The 21,575-nt window shown below is 29.9% G+C and overlaps 1 protein-coding gene across 3 annotated transcripts in view; it reads left to right on the top strand.

Annotated features, from left to right (window-relative positions):
• The window catches only part of LOC143080309 (retinoblastoma-like protein 1), a 73,206-nt gene that overhangs the window by 37,591 nt on the left and 14,040 nt on the right, over positions 1-21,575 (top strand). For 2 of the 3 annotated variants that reach the window (XM_076256074.1, XM_076256073.1), the window contains exons 8-14: positions 3,141-3,188; positions 3,739-3,919; positions 9,833-9,999; positions 18,430-18,511; positions 19,262-19,399; positions 20,057-20,139; positions 21,174-21,294. In XM_076256074.1, coding sequence (XP_076112189.1) covers positions 3,141-3,188; positions 3,739-3,919; positions 9,833-9,999; positions 18,430-18,511; positions 19,262-19,399; positions 20,057-20,139; positions 21,174-21,294 — 820 coding nt within the window. The remainder of the gene's footprint in view (positions 1-3,140; positions 3,189-3,738; positions 3,920-9,832; positions 10,000-18,429; positions 18,512-19,261; positions 19,400-20,056; positions 20,140-21,173; positions 21,295-21,575) is intronic. The other variant, XM_076256075.1, reaches the window with a different exon arrangement.

The raw sequence follows: 21,575 nt of genomic DNA, 5'->3' as shown, positions 1-21,575 counted from the left end.
TTGTAACATCCACCAGAACTCCCTTTTAAAATTTTTGGGATTGGCATGAATGCTGAAAATTCAATAAATTAGCTGGAGACTGGAGTTGAATAATTGTGTCAAAAGGAAAGGGCAAGCCAGTTTTCATTTCATCAATAAAACTCAGGCAGAGTATGTAAAGCTGTGGTAACATGAGAAGGCTTATAGTAACACATGACATATGACATCATACGTCACCACAGTCTTCTTCCTAGCAGAAAAAAATGTATGACAAGTTGACAGCATGAAATGACATGTTGACTCAAGTTTCACAGCATTACAAAAGAGGAAAACGCAATACTTTAATAATGATAAAAACTAAATGTTGCATTCTGTATGTGTCTGTTCCAAGTTAGGGGCCTGTTATTCAGTGGTTGTCATTTGTTCCTGAATATCAAATTTTTTTTTTTTCGTTTGCTGGTATTTACATAAATCTGGCCGTTTGTTCTCTCATTTGAATTGTTTTACATTTTGTTATGTCTGGGACTTTTGAAGCTTTCAATGCAAGTATGGGCTTTGCTCATTGTTGAAGCCTTTATGGTTTACATCTATGATTGGCAATCCTGGGCCTGGGGTCACAAACTACTCAGTGCTTGAAGTACAAATTTGTGCTCGAAACTCCAAAACCAGTCTTTTGATTGGTTGAAATCTGTGTCTGAATACGATAATTGTCCTCCAAATATTTATGGCTGCATGGCCTGATCATACCACATCTTATTATTCTTGACTTGATGGTTAAAAAGTTTTTTGCAGATGAATATATTTCTCGTTAAGGTCCAGATCTATGATGGTGTCTTTATTTGGTCAGAATTTTGTCCTAGATGGAAGTGTGTTTATCAGATAGCATTGTTATTTAATTTCCTTGTAAATGTCCTTTGATAGTGTTTTAATGGCTTTGCTGAAATATGGGCATTAAGCCATCTTTTATTGCCAAGATAATGTTCAATTGATGATTGTTAGGATGTTTAATTTCTCTGACTGTTTTATCTGGGATGTATTTTATATCTTCCGTTGATTGGAAAAAGATTATATTTTAAGCTTATATGATGTTTACTTAGATTTTTATGTTTGAGAGAAGTTGCTTGTGGGGGGTTTTGGCAAGTGTCCCATTGAAAATTCTCAATTGCTGTTCACAGAAAAAACAAAGATGTAATTGACTTTTCCGACAAAAACTGCTGACACAGCAGTATTATTATCCTTGATGCAAAATCGATAAATTAGTCATCATGAAATGTATTCGTTTAAATCTAAAAACTTTCAAATTAAACGTAAAATAGTATTACAAATTTTATGAAAGTTAATGCAGATCAATTATAGGTGGTAAAAAATTTCGTGCCATTTGAAGGATCTAGTTATAGCTTGTTGGTGTTGAATTGCATACAAGTTTTATGGTTTGTTTATGATTTTTGAGGCATTTCATATCATTATTGACAGTAACTTTTAAATGTAGAAAGGTAAAATCAATTTTATAGGTTGAAGACTTACAAGCTTATTGCATTTATCCACATGATTACTAGAATGGGATGTTTAATAAAGTGTCATAAAAAGTATCTATCAAGATATTTTATTGAATATTGTAATATCGTCCAAATTGAAAGGTATTCTTAAGTCGATAAAAAAGATATTTATACGTTACGTAGCAAAAGAAAAATGTACTAGACATGTAGATTTATTTTTTGCTTAATCGTCATCTTTTTTACAAATATAAATATCGCTAAAAGGTATTTTATTATAATCAAAATAATCCTCAACTTAGTCAATTAATTTAGTGGTTGCTTTATATCAAGGCTTTATTTGACGTATTGAATCTTTGTTAGGATCAAGTGATTGTTGTTTGTTAAAATAAACATTTGGATGAACTGTGAATTCATATAGATTTTCCCTTTGTCCCTGCAGGTTTCAAGAAGTTAAGTGAATAAAGAAGTGATATATTACTTGCATTATATGCCATGTGCCGTAATATTTGTTTCGTAATTGAAGTTTACCAAAAGGAACAATGTAACCCTGTATCCTAGTAAAAAAAGTAGTTCAGGTGTGGGCTGAATTCTACTTGTTATTGAGATGTGGTGCCGGGATACAGTAGCTTAATTCACTTTTTCGTGTTCTATGGAATAAAGAATGAAATATCTGAAAGACTAGTATAACAAATCCTGTATAAAAATAAATACCCATGTATTGAAAGGTCTTTAATGAGTATTGTTGGTCTAAATAAATTGCCGAACCTCAACCCTTAGATTAACATATATATTAAATTTAGAAGTTTCGTATTATCTTTTAATTTTGCTGTACATGGATACAGTATCGTTTTAATTTCTAACGGATTTGAAATCTACGTTGTTTGTGATGTCTATGACTCTATCATTTGTTTACGTTTTGCAAGGAACTACTACCAAGGACATTGTCATTATTAAATAAGAATTCTTTTTAATCTTGTAATTTGAATTTGAATGTAAGAATTAGACTAAAGTCCCGTAGAAATATTATTAATTCTGGATTACATCTTGTAATCTGAAGCAACATTGTCGGTGAGGAGGGAAATTAAAATAATGGACAAAAGTTGATGCTATAATCACAGCAATTTGACAAAATTGACCTTGACTTATACATGGTATAAGACTTCATTAGAATTTATACAGCTGTTTTATTTATGTTTTTGCATGTTTGAAAAATAATCTTTGAATTGGTGCTCTGCATATTATACCATATTGCATGAGAGTTCACTAAAAAATGGAGAATTGTTAAATTTACAAGAAGTCATGGATGTAAATTGTTGGCTCTTGGTCATAAAACCATACTTGGTACTAACTTTGTGCTCAACTCAGAATCCAGTTTATTGAGCAGTTGAATTCTGAGTCTTGGTACAAAATTTAATTACAAATTTATGCTACCAGAATCAAAATGTATCATGGTATTAAGACTTTTATTTTGTACCTCAAGCTGGGTCATTGATATTTTTCCCCTGGATTGAAGATGATCCTTCCAGCATCAAAATAAAAAAAATCATATCATGTATTTGTATGTTGTACTCTGCTGTCTCTTGTCTCTTCTTCATTGCATCATACTCCTGCATTTTGATGTTGTTCATATATATCATCATTGAGTTTTCACCTGCCTTATTTCAGTCTGGCCATCAACAAAGAACATCAAAAGCTAGCCAAGAGATTAGTCAGGTTAGTTAAGGCATGATGGTTCATTGCTAACTGTTCTCTCCATATTAACATCATCTTCAAAAGTGTACGAAAATAGCTAACATTTGTTACCTTCAGTTCATTTCATTTTGAGATATTGGACTTTTTCAAAGCTCTTCAACTTTGCACATAATTTGATTTTTTTTATTCAAGGGTCATTGATGAGTCTTTTAAAGAAGAAACAGGCGTCTAGCGTACAAAATTTTAAGCCTGATGCAGGTTTTTTTTTAGAACTATTTAAGACAAACAATAATTGAATAAGCCACTGTGTTGTAGTTGGTAGTTAGCCATATCTCATCTATAAAGATAAATGTTGGTAAATTCAAGATTATAATAATGAAAATAATATTCCATACAAGTTACGATTTAACATTTGTACTATTTTTGTACACATTTGATAATGTTGACAATTTTTGCACTAAAAATACCCAAGTTTTCACATGTTTTGTTAGTATTCCAGACTGCAGCAAAGAGGTTTCTGCAATTGGATATTTCACATGATATTAAAATGATTGTTTGATTTGCATTTCAGTAAAGCTGTGAATAGCGAGTATGAAGAGTTTGTACTTAGTGTCGGAGATTTTGACGAAAGGATTTTCTTAGGAGACGACGCTGAAGAAGAGATAGGAACTCCAGCTAAATCTAAAACCGTTTCTGAAGAACTAGATGAACGAATAAAACTGAAGCAGAATTTAGAACAACATTTTGAAGAGGTGAGTTAAAATTCTAGTAGTGTTACACCACAGAAAATATTTGAATTATACATGAACATGAAGGTAATTAAAGTATCACTTGACCAAATCTTCTTTCTTAAGTTGAATGCAATGTCATGAATTATAAAATACAAGTAAAGTTCGATTTTGATAGTTTTGACTATCACAAATTAAGAGTTAATTCCCTTAGTTACAATAAATTTTTAATTTTTTGGGGGTTGCCATAGGATAATGAACATATTGTTTGATGGGTAGATAGATGGCTGTCCAATGCACCATACTAAATTTCAGGCATATTAGTCATTTTTTGCAATTTTTGTTAAGACACATTAGAAAAATTTTGGAACATTTTGTTTTGGACTAGTTGTTTGAAAAGATTTAAGTAGAGACTAAATTTGAACATGTATACGAGTTCCCAAGATAACAGTATGCAGGAAGACATGTCACTATACCCAGACACTTTATTCTTCAAGCTAATGCAGTTCAGTTGCAAGAAGTAAATTTAGCATCTTGATTTTTTTTTTAGCATTCACTCTCAAATGAAATGTTAATCCTTATGAATAAAATGTTAAAATACAAATATCTGTTTACATAGAACAAACAAGAAAGAGACATCAAAGGAAAGGTCAATGTAATGGATATGAGAGAAAATTAATTAACATATTTCATCCGAACTTGTTCTCCTTTAAAAAAACTATTCACAATTTTCTGTGTTTAGCTTTCTTATTAAGGATATCAAAATTATTTTTTTAGAATGTACTTGAAAATAATGATCTTATTTAATAAAGAAAAAAAAGCTGCCTTTGATTAGGTCAGTTTATTGTTCAAAACACACTTCATGATAAAGAACTTAAAAATAACCTCTTTATCGTGACTCTAAAGAGCAAGGATAAAAAGCATTTTATCCACTTGTATTTCTGTTTGTCTTTTTCAAGTTGCATGAACAAGTATTTTAGAGTCCTTTAAGTAGATAATGAAGTTAGAAATATTTTTAGTGTTTAGAGAGTATAATGTGAAGCCTAATTTTATGACACTCAGACTGAAAAAGGAGAAATATATATAGCCAGTTGAAGTTTTATTAAATATTATTATATTTTGGCTCGAGAACCTTGAAGTATAGCTTACTGTAAGCATTGGAGCTCTCAATCAATTTAAAATGAAGATAAACCCACATTTTCAAAACCCACAAAAGGAAATCAAGAAGACATTAATATATGATCAAAAGGTTTTTGTTTGATTTGGCGTCTGACAGTTGAAATATGACATGTATTTTGTCCACTCGTATTTGTTGATTTATAAACAAATACACGTCTTTATCATACAAATTTGATTGAGACCTCCGACAATTAGAGAACAATCGAATTGGTAAGATTTGATCAAGTGCCAGATAATCAGCTGATTTTGTAATAGTCAGTTAAACATAGCAGGTATTATCTTTTTATCTCCGCTGAAATCTCTAACAGTGTCAATATTTAGTTAAACAGATATTGTCAAAACAACAGTTATAAAGTAAACTTTATATTTGAAGAGAGTTTAAAATGTATGATTTGATAAATGATATTTCATTTTTGATTAAAAAGTTTTATATTTTGTTAATCTTAATAATTCTATGATCCAAGAGAATATTTTCCCTCCTTTATTTCTTTCCTGATGATTTTGACATTAATCCTCTTAAGATCTTCGAAGATCTATCACGGTTTGTTTAACAATGATAAGGCTAATTGATATGTATTGTGTTTTTTTCTCACTGGCATCAAGCCAGCACCTGACTTTTGCCTCCTTTTTCCATTGTAATCTATTAGACAAGCTTTTACTAGTTTTGGCGGCTAGGACCTCAGTCAATATATTCACCTGTTCTATATATTAGAAACGCTAATTTAGATCTGAATTGATTGCACTAATTCTTTTGGCAATATGTGATATTGTCTATTTTTGGCTTTTATGATTTACAAAGGTGTTTGATTTAGTTATTAATTGTAAATAATAATCATGTTCGATAAATCATGCACGAATTTATAACACCTTTCTTTTTTGCTCACATTTGTATCGTTTATGTTGAGATCACATAAATGCAACGTTTATGTGAGATCTCATAAATGCAACGTAATTACTTTTTTGTTGAATTAATGCCTTGTACCTGAAACTCGCTATAAACCATGAAGAAATTGATCTGTGCCATACATTATGTCATGTCAATATGACATCAGGTTGTTACGACCAGGTGATAGAAAGTCCTCAAATAAAAACAAAAATAAGAGAATACAACCCAGGTGTTTGATAGATTTATTTTATAAGACCACCAGTGAGTGTCTCAGTAATGTAAGATTTAGTAAAGTAGATACTTTCATAAAGGTCTAATATAACACTTTCTACTAATCTTTTAAAATAACAACTGAAAAATTCTTACATTTCGGGAATTGACAAAAGTTTAAATTTGGTTTTTACCAAAACATATTGATCCACCCTGGTGAACAAAATTGAACTGAATGCAGAGGCTCTGCATCTGAGAGGGAAAAGGGGAGGGGTACACTTCCTATATACAAGGTGACATGATGGCCACTTGACTAGGTAATCTTTTCAAGCTTTGTCTGTCATGTTTCTTGGTATTTTGGGCTGTGTTTTTTATGAACTCAATTTTCTCTATTTTAACACTTTGGTATTCCACATTACATTTCAAACCCCCATGAAATCAAATTAATATTGGAAAAGGTATACTATATTTCTCAAATCCAAATTATGTGAAAAAATGGTGTACTGTAGATTCATTATTATATGTTGGATACCAATTTTCGTGGATTTTGTGTGTAGACGAACCATGAATTTATAAATTTTCTGCAGGCTTTGCATGTACAGATTGGTAAAACCATGAAATCAAATATCCACCAAAATGCAAGTTTTTTGCAATCCACGAAAAATTGATACCCAGGAAAATAAATGATTCCTCAGTAACAAAAGCCCAGCGTCACCCACCCCTATCAAGTATTGAAGATGACAGTTTTTAGTGGGGTGAATCTCAACTATATTATCTGTATGGCATATATCAACCTAGCTATATCAATAATATTAAAAACTGATCATGTCATCATGTTTATTTTTTTTTTCATCACATTTTATCAAGTTGTATTAAACATTATTATCATACTTGACTTTTTATACTAATGTATGCAATGTATATGTTTGCATTTTGTTTGATTTCTCATAATGAGGGCCTGAGGGAAGATTAGTTATATAGCTAACTGTGTAACCCTCTTAAAATAAAGTATTGTTGTTGTTGTTGTTGTAGTTCCAGATTTTACGAAAATGCATTGATAAAAGTTCTGGAACTGTAGCTAACGTTTTCTAAATGAGACCATATTGTTAGGTGGGTGTATCATTACAGTCCTACATACATGCACGCTTCAGTAGCTGTTATTAGGGAGCAACCTACTGAAATTTGACAAAAAATGTTGATGATTGAATAGAAAGCGCCTGTACTTATTATCTTGCAAGTTCAGTTTTAAAAGTACACAGGTTTAGACTAAAAGGAATTTCTCCCTACACATATTATAAAGTTTTAAAGTAATTTGATATTGTGTAACATTAGCATGGCAAAATTAGTTTTAATATCTGTTTATATTGAATAACATATTTAGACACAATTTAATATAAATTGTTGTTATATTAAAGTGCATGCGAACTACATTTAAGTATTAATAAGCTATATATATATTGATTGCACACCAACAATTGAGTATATGTAATAAATAATGTAACTATAAATTAAAGATTCATGTTAAATTTCTATAGTTGATATGCCATGGTTCAATTTTTCATTTGGTTATTATTTAGATATAATATGTGCATTCAGAAAGTTCAAATACTGAAGAAACAGTAATGTATAGTTTTAAAATTTAAGATAGACGTAAAAAATCGGTCAATTGTATTTTAAAAAGAAGAATGAATTTAATACTTCTATATGAGTAAGGATTTAATCAGGTGAAAAATTAGATTGAACCATATTTTTTTTTAAGGTGCACAGCATCCTACGCTGTTGAATACTGTCAAAATTGTAAATGGTTGTAATCTGCAACATCAAAAAAATTATATGCGTAGTTTAAATATGTGAAATTCAACAATTAATAAATTAAGTATAAAAGTCCACTGCCCTGCCACAATAAATGTAACAGTGGTTAAAGCATGATGACAACAATTTGGAGTGTAGTTTCCAATTGAATGATCGATGTGCAAATACTAAAATATTCTTTTGTTTTTTTATTTCACAAATTGCTTATAAAGCACTTTTTGGAGTGGAATAAAATAAATACTACTGTAAAATTTTGATTTTTACTACATCTTCAATTCAACAAATAAAATTCATTTCCACTTTAATTGAATATCAAGTTTGCAATTTGTACAACCCACAGGTGCCTCTGTCGCTTAGTGGTTAAAATAGTGGAACTACTTTATCACTGGCTGGTAAATATTTTTCAAATTTTGCATGTGACAGTTGTGTTTTTCTCAAATTTTAATTGACTATGATTGTCAGTAATTATATCAAATTTTAGTGGTTCCCTCTCCAGCCACACCAGTTCCTCAACCAATAATAATTGACAGTCACTGAATAGTGTAATAGTGGTGTTAAACACCAACCAATTAATCTATCAATCAATGTAAAGCCCCTCTCCCCCAAAATTTTTTACATTTCTACAAAATATGGCCCACCCCCCAAAAAAATCAGATTCAAATGTACAAATCTTTGATTTTAATATATGTTTAACTTTAAATAATACAACTTACAAATTTCCTTCAGCATTAAATTAACAAGAGTCATTTTAGTGGTAAGATATTGCTTTAGGAGAATACAGAATCTGCCCTTTTCAATAATAATATTGAGAATTTTAATGCATAAATGGGTCCTTCAATTAGAAAAAAATGATTTAATCAGTAAAGATCTTAAGAATGACCTCTTAATATAAAGCAAACTTTAGTTTTAAAATAAAAGTTCCATGTTAGACATAGACTACCTGTGTAATGTAAAAAAATGTTTAATTTTTGTTAGCATTGCATAATGCTATTTATAGATTTGAGGATTCCTTTGATCATCATGGCTGTCATATGCATTAGATAGATAAATATATATGTCAGAAAGGAGAGTCTGCTAAAAACTATAAGTCATGATGATTAAAATAGATACAGAAAAAGATAGATAAAATAAAACTATTAATAGTTAAATTAAGTTATAATTAGGCAATACACTAAAAAATCAAAAATGTATTTCTACTATTATTAAATCAACACAGATAACATGTTGAGTAATCAGATTTGATATTTAATGACGATGTAGCACATTTAGAGAAAGCTACCTAGGTGTTACAAAGAGAAAGAAAAATAACAAGTTGTAACTTGTTTCTAGTTTCCCTCAATACTTTGTATATATAGTGCACTGGAACAAAGAAATACAAGTAAATGGTTTATATCTGTGATCGTGAAGGGATTTAAATCGTAGGGAAGCTGAAATACAATGGATAAATAGTGGAAAATTAAAAAATATATCTGTATAATTTTTTATGAAGGATGCATGATTAATAATTTGGTAACATATGGACTGGATAATGAGATTAATAGGAAGAAATGTAAACAAATTTAAATCCCTATGTATGAATGAATGAAAACAAATTGGTTTCGATTGAACATTAAAAATTGATTATTTGAGACAATTATGTGGATATTCCTGCTAATTTGTGGTTTGAAAACAGGACTTAAAAACTAGGACTTTGAACAATTAGTCATTAAAAAATCAGATGGATAAAAACAATGCTAGTGCACCCGATAATGCGAAAGGTTTATTTTCGTAAACGTGACTTGTGTGTATGCCAACAGAAAAACAACTGGCCTTATAGTAAAAGTCCATGTTATTCTTTATTTTTTGATCAGACCAAATCATTGGCACCTCTAACGCCGCTGACGGGGAGAAGATATTTGAAAGACAAAGACCCTTCGATAACACCAGTGTCAACAGCCACTCAAAGCGTGGGTAAATTACAGTTGTTATTGTCTGGCAGGAAGACTAGTCCTTCGGATGCACTTATAGAAATGTTCAGGTAAGCCAAATTAATTAGCTGTCTGTCCCTTTTAATTCCTCTTTATGTGAAAAGTAAAACAAATAAAACGGGTGAAGATCTGGTATGTAATAAGGAAGTTAAGACTCCAAATTTTGAAGTAGTCTGATGTGGTCTTATATAAATAAATATATAACAATGTTCAAAAATGTCATTATAAAAAAAAAAGATGTGGTATGAGACAACTCTTCACAAGAGACCTATTGACACAGATATTAAAACAACTATAGTAATTAGTCAATTAAACATATAAGCATTTCAAACCATGAAGAAGTTGTATTACATCAAATATCATATCTGCAAGCATAGTATATTTGAAAGGCAGGGTCTAATCTATAGAGAAAGGGACAAAATACATTTTATGTTGCTTTCTCATCCTTAAAGCTTTTGGAGGAAGATTTTACGAAGGTTTATACAATAGCACTGCAAGACTGAAAAATCCCTATTTCATATACAGGAACTCAGTGTACTTTATACAGAAGAAACATGAAGTGACAAATTGCAAAATTTTTCTTCTTTTCTTTAACCATTGAAATAAAAAGTGTGGAAAAAGTCAGTCTCTCTAAAACCCCAGTTAAAAGATGCAATTCTACAATTCTCATTGTAACCTGTTAAAAATCAATATCAATTCCATTAGTTAATTGTTCAATCATTGTATGAAAGGTTGGGTGTCACTTACAGGATAGATTAGTATGTAAATCTAATGAAAGCAGGCGTAAATTTCTTCTTCAAATACATTTTTTCCCCCCATTTCTACAACTATGAGAGTCAGGATTTTTGTTACAAAGACTTAGGTTTTGGTTTTGATAACCTAAATGAATATTACAATACCCCAGGGGTTAAAAACCTAAATGAATTTAACAATACCCAGGGGTGAAAAAAATCAATGTGAGATCAAAGGTCCTGAAACTTGTATAATCTTGTTTAAGTACATTTCATCTTTATTACATGGAAGGTCAATATACCTTTTGAGTTTTGAACAGAGATTGATTTAAAACTTTGATTTTAATTTTTGGTGAAAAAAGTAAAATAACAAAAAATACCAGTCTCTGAGGAAAAATTGAAAACAAAAAGTCCTTAATCAAATAAAGAACTGAAGAAGGCCAATGGTCGAAAAGTCTTGAAAAATTGGTTTATTGATACAATTATATATAGTATGTTCCCTATTGGAATTTTGAAAACAAGGCCTTAATCAAATGGCAAAATTAAGCTCAAACACATCAAACAAATGTCATATTCCTGACTTGAACTAGGCATTTTCTTATGTCGAAAATGGAGGATTAAACCTTGTTTTATAGCTTGCTAACCTCTCACTTGTAAGACAGTCGCATGGAAAATGGAAATATCTTTTGAACAAAGATGTATCCAGAAACTTTGATTGAAATTTTTGTTAAACTACAAAAATTTTGCCATTGATGCATATATATATACAGAGTAAGGTTTTCAATAGATTTTTTTTTTGCATTTTCCATTTTTTGTACAATTGCAAAATAAGACTTTCTAAAACTCCAGGAACAATTTAAAGTTAAAAATGAATTGATGCAGCCAACACTTTCAATTTCGACCTTGATACTGGTGATCATTGATATCATCATTCATATTATAGATTCGGGAAAATGCCTGGGTTAGACGGGAAAGTAAAATTAACATAGGAATTTGGTTCAAATCTTATACACTATTTACTTTTATTTATATACATGTAATAAGATAAAGATAGTTAACTTTTTGGTTTTAAATGTTTGTAAGATAGTCATTTAAATTTACAATTTACAAATTATAGTAGGAGTATGAAATTTAAAAAATCAAAGGATAGGATGTATTTATGAAAAACATTAAAAAAAAAAATCTATATTAAATATCTTATTAAACCTCCTGTTAAATAATCTTCTTCTTTGTGTAAACTCCTGATTAAAGCATTTAATTTTGTTCAGACTAAAAAACAATTTCCATCACTTTTCTAGAATGATATTTATTATGAAGGGACAACAATTTTCAGTGGGGATATTTTTTTTTTTTATCTTGCCTTGGTCATTTGGAAAAAAGGGATTATACAGTGTAAACTATTTGTATAAAGCTTTATATTTCAGAAGGTAGAAGACCTACATACTTAATATATGTATAGCGATGCTAAAGCTTCTGTCTGGCATATTTCAGGTGTCCTTCATCTCATTTTCATGGTTTAGCAACTGGTTAAAGTTAACAGTTATTCATAAGTCAAACATAGTGGTGATGTAGAGAATCATTGCAAGGTACAAAATATGTCAGACAAGGTTCACATGACCTTGACCTGATATAATTGATTTGTGATGACTTTTGATGAAGTTTTCATCATTAGTTAGGTCTGTTATTTTTTATTCCATTAGCAATATGTCAACTGTATTTAATACAAAGAATGATTGTTAAGAGATTCATATCTGTCTGTTTGAGTCATATGACTTGATCTCATTTTTATGGTCCATTGGTTACATTAAGTTTTTGTGATTTAAGTCTGTTTCTTAAGCAAAGATCAACTATGTTTGGTGTATACAAAGATTTTAAGGTGTGGTACATGTCTATTTGAAATAGTTCATGTACCTTGAGCTCACTTTCATGGATCATTGATACTTTTAAAGAATGTGAAACCTGAAGTATGAACAGGGTTCTAAGACTTTAAAAACATAAAATGCAATAAAAATCAGTAAGAGTATACATCATTTTCTTGTGTGAGCTTTTATTTTATGAATATGAAGGTCAAGGTCTTAACTAGTCAGTGTTCACACTATCTTCACAGTATCTTTTATGTTTAGACTACATTACATTTATGACCATTCATGGGTTTCTAATAGTGTTTATACCATTTTGCCTGTGCATTTTTTACCAGCACATTGTAGGTGTTTAATCAAACATGCTTCTCAAATTCATGTTGATTGAATGAGTAGAATTGACCCTATTTATTTCAAATATGGAGGTCAAGTGTATGTCAGTCCAGTCAAATGTCTATGTACAATATCATCTAAGTTTTAAAGTCAACAGAGTAGAGCTGTGTATTTTAAGGTTACAGGTCAAACTTAAGTTGAAGGTCTAGTTTAAACTGATTTAGCACCATTCTGACTAAACACTTTGGTGTTTTTTAAACTCAATATATGAAATGTCTCTGTCATGACCCTTTGATTGTTAAGATATTCATGTAAGAAAAACACCATTTGACATTGACTGCAGGTTCAAATTTTTTAGAGTCCTAAAATATTTCAAATGTTATAGCAGGTGGGACATTTTAGTGTTGTTTATTCCCAGCAATCTTTTAAATGGATGAATTCCGATAGAGTTGTATTTAGATATACAAAAGCCTTAGTAAGTAATGACAGGAGAGAAAGAAAAAAATTAAATCCACCCCTTGTCCTTCAAAGGACAAAAGTGAAAACATGAATTAGAATGCTTAATACAAAGTTTAAGGTTATAACTTTCATCTGAAAATCTTTATATTCATAAATATAAATAAATACAATTGTTAAAAAAATTTGAAATTGAACAGACTAATGTCCTCTATGATACAAAGTTGAATAAAACAGAACAAATATGTTTTTCGCTCAAACGTCAAAAAATGTCAACAATTTGTAATTGCCAAATTGTAATTACTTATAGTAAATTGAGATTAAAAAGAAATATCTGTCAGTTTTAATCAATTTCACTGTTTGAAACTTCTTAAATACTTTTTTTTCTTTTGAATTGTTTTGTTATAGTAGTTAATGGCAACAGGTGCAAAAATTAAAATTTGATTCAAACGTAAATTGCTACTTTCCCACCTGATTGAGGATAAGTGTATAAATCTTTTCAAATCGTTACTCAAAAGAAACAGTAAACTTAATTTCCGATTTCCTTGAGACGCTTGGAAAATTTAATTTCAGGCATATTACGAAGATGAAAAGAAGATAAACCTAATTTCTTTTATATAAAAGAAAATAAATGTATCTTTAATATACATTGATATAAGAATGTGATTAAATAAATGATTTGACAGTACTGTGTTAACAGTTGTAATAGTTCGCTATTGAGTAAAAGCAGTGTCGTTTTTAAAGCCCTTTGACAGTAGTTTACAGGAGTTCTTATTCAATTGAGAAGTCCTTTGTTAGATGTACATTTAAATTAACAGCATGGAGAAAAAAATAGTGATTTATTAAAAAAGAAATCGACTTGAATTGAGAAGAATAATAGATGATTATGACCTTTAGATGACATAACATTATATTTTAAATTGGTTACTCGACTTGTAATATGATTAAATTGGTGAATATTGGCTAGTTTAGCATTGTCTGATTTAAAAGATACTTAATTCGTTCAAAAATCCAAACCAGAAAGAATTCTTTATACATTTCAAATAAAAATGAGGTTTTATTAAATGGATTTTACAGTAATTTGACTGTGGTTGATTTTGTAGCAGTATGACTATGCCCTCTTTCCAATGTTCTAAAGATAAAAGATAAATGCTTTGGAAATATTTCCAAAAGATCAGAAAAAAAAAATCATATGTTGGGAGAAATAAGGAGTGATTAGTGCATTTCTGCAAACACAACAATTTCATTTAGAAAATGTAGAATGTGCTAAACACAATTTTGGTCCCTGCCCATTATAAAATCCTGAACCCATACTATCTCTTTGGCACTGATCATTTCTCCATGACAATGACATGAATTTTATAATTTTAATGTTCAGGGTCTAACTTTATTTGGTAATCTACCACTTGGTCTGTGATAGAAATAGCAGAGATCAGAGGTTCAGAAATTTCTATATTGAGTGTTCTTTTCTTCATTTGAGTTGGCTTTCTTGCACTAATGGAAGTTCAGTGAAACATTTTCAGCCGAATCAGAAAACATGAAATGGACTGTCTTCTCATATAATTAAGTCAAGCTAACAATTTTAAGAGGGCCTTTGACTTCTGATTTGAAATTCTGAAAGATTCTTGCAGAACAACATAGGTTTAGGACCTTTGGGCCACACATTTCAGAATATCTTATTGATGTAAATAGTCGCATCAATAATTACCCTGAGCACAGCCATAACAATATTTATATAGAATTCACATACAAAATTTTACTTTATTGCCAATGTTTGGTATATTTATATTTTTTATTGCTGTAGAGAGCTGTTTTAAAATCAATTCCCACTTGCTAGATAATTACTTGTATTTTATACAAACAAATTTATGGGGTAGTAGGAGGCAGTTAATTTATAAGATGTTGAAATGTTTCCAAAAGATGAAAAGGGTTTTGTATTGGGTATGGTTAAATGTTTTGTTCCATGGGTTTTAAATGATTTTTTAAGAGGAATAATTTATAGCTTTTCTCACAAGATGTTTTATTTTTTAGAAATGATTCTCTTTATGAAATATATACCAAAATAGATATTGCCTTCGGATCATAACTGTGAACTGAAATAATTTGTAATGGGGTTGTTAGTCTTCGAGACATGAAAATTTCTCACAGACATACAGGAAACGCCTGCTTTTGTTGTGTCTATGAATTGAAATTTTGTATCATCAAAATCAGTTGGTTATACTACAAAAATTTCCTCGATTATTGTACAAACTCAATGTTATCGAGCCAAATTTGAACCAATGCCTTATTCAAAATATATCTTTATTTTCTTAAAAAATACTTTTTTTCTGCATATTTTTTGCCATTAAAGGGTACCAGGACCAATTTCTTTAGTATTTAATTTTCATGGATACATGTTTTATTATGTTAATATAAATTTATCAATTCATGTTTATTATAAAAATTTGAGTGTAAATTGGTGAACATGAATTTTACAACTAATGCCCCTTTAAATTAAAACATTATCTTTATACTATAAAAATTACATGTATATACAGGTGAAACATATCCCTCTTTATTTTGAAGATTGCGTATATTTGGAAAATATTCACAATGGTGGGAAAAATATGCCTACTTAATGAGATTTGCTTAATTTAGAATCAAGGGTCATGGTTCTGTTTATATCAGTCAATAAATACATTGCTTGAATTTCAAACCATAGTATATAGAATAACAGTCATTGGCAACTAGAACTTTATATACCCAGACACAAGAATTGACAATTAAACTCCTAAAATAACATATTATAATTCAAGCAGTTATAGTAATGAAAAGAACACTTTAAATTCAATGAAGAGTTTTAGATATGCAAACATTTTTAACGAAACTGTTGACTTGAAATTGTTCTTACCCAAAACATACAGATATAAATTTAGAGATTCTGTGACCAGAAACCTATATGAGTATTTAAAAAAAAAAAAAGATGCTGTGTATACTGGTACATTATATAGACAGCAAACCAACAACTCAATAACATTATTTACACTTGCACAGTAAAAGATGAAGAACAACATTAAAAAATGCTATTCTATTGAGATATGGTTACTTTCAAATATTTTACTTATATTTTTGTAGAGCCTGCAACTTTTGTTGCAGAAAGCTCGACATAGGGATAGTGATCCGGCGGCGGCGGCGTTAGCTAACTTCTTAAAAGCTTTATATTTTAGAAAGTGGAAGACCTGGATGCTTCATACTTTGTAAATAGATGCTCATGTTACGAAGTTTCCGTCAGTCACATGTCCAATGTCCTTGACCTCATTTTCATGGTTCAGTGACCACTTGAAAAAAAAGTTCAGATTTTTTGTAATGTTGAATTTTCTCTTATTATAAGTAATAGGATAACTATATTTGATATGTGCGTACCTTGCAAGGTCCTCATGTCTGTCAGACAGTTTTCACTTAACCTCGACCTCATTTCATGGATCAGTGAACAAGGTTAAGTTTTGGTGGTCAAGTCCATATCTCAGATACTATAAGCAATAGGACTAGTATATTCGGTGTATGGAAGGACTGTAAGGTGTACATGTCCAACTGGCAGGTGTCATCTGATCTTGACCTCATTTTCATGGTTCAGTGGTTATAGTTAAATTTTTGTGTTTTGGTCTGTTCTTCTCATTCTATATGCAATAGGTGTACTATATTTGTTGTATGGAATGATTGTAAGGTGTACATGTCTTTCAGGCAGATGTCATGTGACCTTGACCTCATTTTCATGGTTCAGTGGTCAAATTTAAGTTTTTGAATTTTGGTATTTTTATCTAATACTATATGCCATAGGTCAACTATATTTGGTGCATGGAAATATTTTATGATCTTTATGTCAGTCGCGCAGGTTTTATTTGACTGTGACCTCATTTTCACGGTTCATTGCACAGTGTTAAGTTTTTGTGTTTTGGTCTATTTTTCTTAAACTATAAGTAATAGGTCAACTATATATGTTGTATAGAAGCAACGTTAGCTGTACATGTCTGCCTGGCATGGTTCATCTGACCTTGACCTCATTTTCAAGGTTCATTGGTCTTTGTTTAGTTACCATGGTTAATGTTAAGTTTATGTGACAGTTGCTTTATACTAAGGCCTATCAACATAATATCAATGACTAGTATAGAAGGCGAGACATTTCAGCGTGTGCACTCTTGTATATTTGTATTAGCAAATATGTGTTTGTAACTACTAGCTAGATCAAGTCTGAAAAGAAATTTTTGTTTAATTTCAGAGATCTTTTTTTGAAGCAATATTTTAAAAAAAAAAATTTAAAAGTGGAAAAATTTTGATCATTATAAAAGCCATTGTTTATTTCTGATATCAAGGTAAACTTATATTATACTTAATCATCAGATTTTATGTACATTGAAATTGAAGGTTCAAATTTCAGATCATTGTTCGTTTAAATTCTTTGTTTATTGTTGAACAATACATGTGCATGCACTTGTAAGTGGAATTTTATGATTTTACGTATTTGGCACTTTACCCATCACTCCTAAGATCACTTGATATGCAAATGTTTAGCGTGACTGGATCCACTTTCCAGTATAAAGCTATAACAATTTAAATTGTAAAAACGATTGAACATTTTTAAATTGTTTTAGACCACAAGAAATGTAGAAAACCACTTTGAAGTCATTAGGTTCATTAGGACATTAAGTAGGAATGCATCTAAGTTGCACTCAAATAAGTACAATTTTAATTGTTTTGTGAAATTAATTGGTGAACTAGATATTTTATTTTGCTGTCACAATCTCTTTCTGATTAGAACAAATTTATAATACATAAATATAAATGTTGTTTTATGCCTAGAAAATATAAATCCTTAGCAGACAGGACAACCAAGAAAAGGATTTAATCAGGTATCAAAAAAAAAAAAGAAAGGCAGCTACTTTATAAATTATTTAACAAATTAAATCATTACTAAATTCCTTTCCAAGTGAGCTATTTAAAAATGTTTCATATTTCTTCTTAATTAAAAATGTTGTAATTGAAAAGAGGAAAATTTCAATTTCAGATTAGAGATTATAAAATATAATTATGAGATGTTTAATCTGTATTATCTTTTATATTGCAGTGAATGTCCCAAAGATCCTATAGATGGCATTTTGTCACGTGTGCGAGAAATGGGAGAAGTTTTCTGTAACCAATATGTTCAGGTGATCTTGATATTTATAAAATATGTTATATTACTTACTATACATTATCAGATCTTTAAAAGTTGATATATAACAAGATGCACTGAATATACATATAAGAAATACAGAAACTTTTAAGGATGGAAATAAATGAAAACAAACAGCAAAAAAGGCAGACTTGACAGAATGAAGGTTGCATAAAATTCATTTCTTTTTATTCATCATCATATCTTTTGCAAAGAATTTTAAATTTATATTAGCTTCTTTGAAATCATATTCTTAGGTTTCCACTTTTTGTGGGTTGAGAAATTGTTTTTTCTTGGATATAGGATTTCATGGTTTAGCTAAAGTCAGCATACAATCCAATAGATAGTTTCTAAATCATTAAAATTGTGAATGGAAATGGGGAATGTGTCAAAGAGACAACAACCCGACCATAGAGCATCCATCAATGGGTCTTCAATGCAGCGAGAAACTCCAGCACCCGGAGGCGTCCTTCAGCTGGCCCCGAAAAACAAATATATATACTAGTTCAGTGATATGGACATCATACTTAACTCCGAATTATACACAAGAAACTAAAATTCAAAATCATACAAGACTAACAAAGGCCAGACGCCATTGAATATTTAATTTTATTTTTAACTTATACAATCCTCAATAATTGAACACCCTGTGAAATACAATGATCCACAGTATTTTTTCACATAGACTGTGTGGAAGGAAAGAGGTACTGCAATTATATAAATGTAAGTTCTATCATTTTTGTAGCCAACAGATGAAAATCCAGGTGCCCACATAGACTTTGCCAAGAGACGGTTACAGCTTGGAGAGAGTCTTTATTATAAAATATTAGAAAGTATTGTAGCTCAAGAAAAGAGAAGATTAAGTAGTAAAGAGGCTATATTTGTAAGTATAAGCACCTACATACAATATTCACAAAATTTGTAGATGAAATTGTCATAAAAAAACATGTCCGAGGTTTATAGATATCTGGTGTCTGTTACTTGGATGATTATTCATTCATTCAACTTAAGAAAAGGGAGAATTTTACTTTTAGTGTACATTCTGTAATACCTGGTGACCATGATTGTGAAATATTTCACTTGCTGGAGTGTTCAATTCTGTTTTCACAAGGACTTTGAGGCTCCTCATTTAGTACATGTGTCAGTAGTAAACGAATTTATGATGTTAATTTTGTACATAAATTAGGCCATGAGTTTTCTGGTTTGAATTTGTTTTACATTTGTCGTTTGGGTGCCTTTTATAGCTGACTATGCGGTATGGGCTTTGTGTTGTTATTATTGTTAAAATGCAGACATAATAGGTGTTGCATTAATAAAAAGGTTGCATCCTAAATTTTAATGACATTATTTGTATTTATCATTTCCTGAACTCACAATGATTAAACTGGCAGAACTCACAATGATTAAACTGGCAGTAGTGTTGATTGTTAAGAATAATAAATTTGCAGACAATAATTTTTGAATGTACCATATTTATTTAAAAATTAATAGTGTGTAATGAAAGTTCCTTTTATACCAGTGTTTAAATATATATTTACAGAATTTATTGGAACATGATGCCTTTCACAGATGTTTATTTGCTTGCTGTTTGGAAATTGTTATATTTTCTTATAATTCACAAAGGTAAGTTGTTATTAAAATATTTCCTGTATTTTATTCATAAAAAATACCATAAACGCCTATGAGGTATTTCAGGGCCTTTTCATTACAATATATTAGGTCATATTTCAACCTTGAAATTCTATATCTCTCATTAAAATAAGGAGATGTGGTTTTACTACATATCGGATAACTAGTCCAATATAGGGCCAAGGACAAGGATGGTATCAACTATAGGGTACCATACTGCTTCAACAATGAGCAAAAAATATACAGTACAGTAAGCTATATGACTTAAAAGGACTTAACATACACCCTAAAAAAATATGGCTTGACCATTTAGAATTACTTTTGTTTGTCCGCATATTTTACACTTATCATTCCCAGTTTCATTTCACTTCTGAACAAATTTTGTCTTATAAATTATAATTATATGGTTCTATATTTTCAAATACTTATATGATTTTGTAAACACTTAGTTGACATCACTGTGATGTATTTATACACAATACAGCAGGAATCTTGGGGTTCAACGAAAGTTGAAATTTATAGGGAAAAAGACCCAAATGTTCCGAGTATTCCTGATATATTGATGAGAGTAACCGTAATATTTACATAAGCTTAATTTAATGCTTGATCAGAAGATCTTAATATATATATATATATATATAATATATAAGGTCCGTCTTGTAGTGTTACTTCATATTTTTGTTTATAACTATCTCAGTTCATGTGTCTGTAGGTCGTTTGGGATAATAAAAAAAAAAAAAATGAGATGATTACAGCTGATTTCTTAATGCTTGTAGAGTAAAACTTTGGTTTGCTTGCTTGCTTTGTTTGTATAAATGTTTATTCAAGCTTTGCAATTAAAAGGGTTGACATCTTCAAACAATATATATAGGCATAGTTAAACCTGTATATATTATATTTAAATTTAATTGGACGTTATCCCATTATAATTGTACAAAATACAAACAAAGCAAGCAAGCTAACCAAAATCTTGCTCTACATGCATTAGGAAATTAGCTGTAAATATTCTTATTTCAATATATTTGCAGGAAATTTCCATGGATTGTAGAAATCTTTGATATTTGTCCTTATTATTTTTACCGAGTTGTGGAGATTATTATACGTGCTGAAGATGGTCTTTCAAGAGATGTAGTCAAACATCTTAACCATGTGAGTTGACATCAAAAATAAAAATGTCATTGTATAATTTTACACAAAATTGATGTGCACAAGGAAGGCCTAATGAAGTAAATCAATAGTATACAATTGACAAAATCTCATATTATCTTGTTATGCCAACTGCTTGATATCTCTTTGAAGATGAATTCTGCAATATTGCAATATTTGTATTGATTGGAGAAAACTTAATAGTTACAATATGACATAAGTGTTAGGATGAAGAAAATAAATTAATGATCATAAAATTAATACTTGATTGTCCTGAACATGCA

This window comes from Mytilus galloprovincialis, chromosome 6, assembly GCF_965363235.1.
Source record: "Mytilus galloprovincialis chromosome 6, xbMytGall1.hap1.1, whole genome shotgun sequence".
NCBI classification, from domain to species: domain Eukaryota; kingdom Metazoa; phylum Mollusca; class Bivalvia; order Mytilida; family Mytilidae; genus Mytilus; species Mytilus galloprovincialis.
The sequence above is the reverse complement of the archived record's forward strand: the minus strand, read 5'-3'. Positions and strand labels throughout refer to the sequence as shown.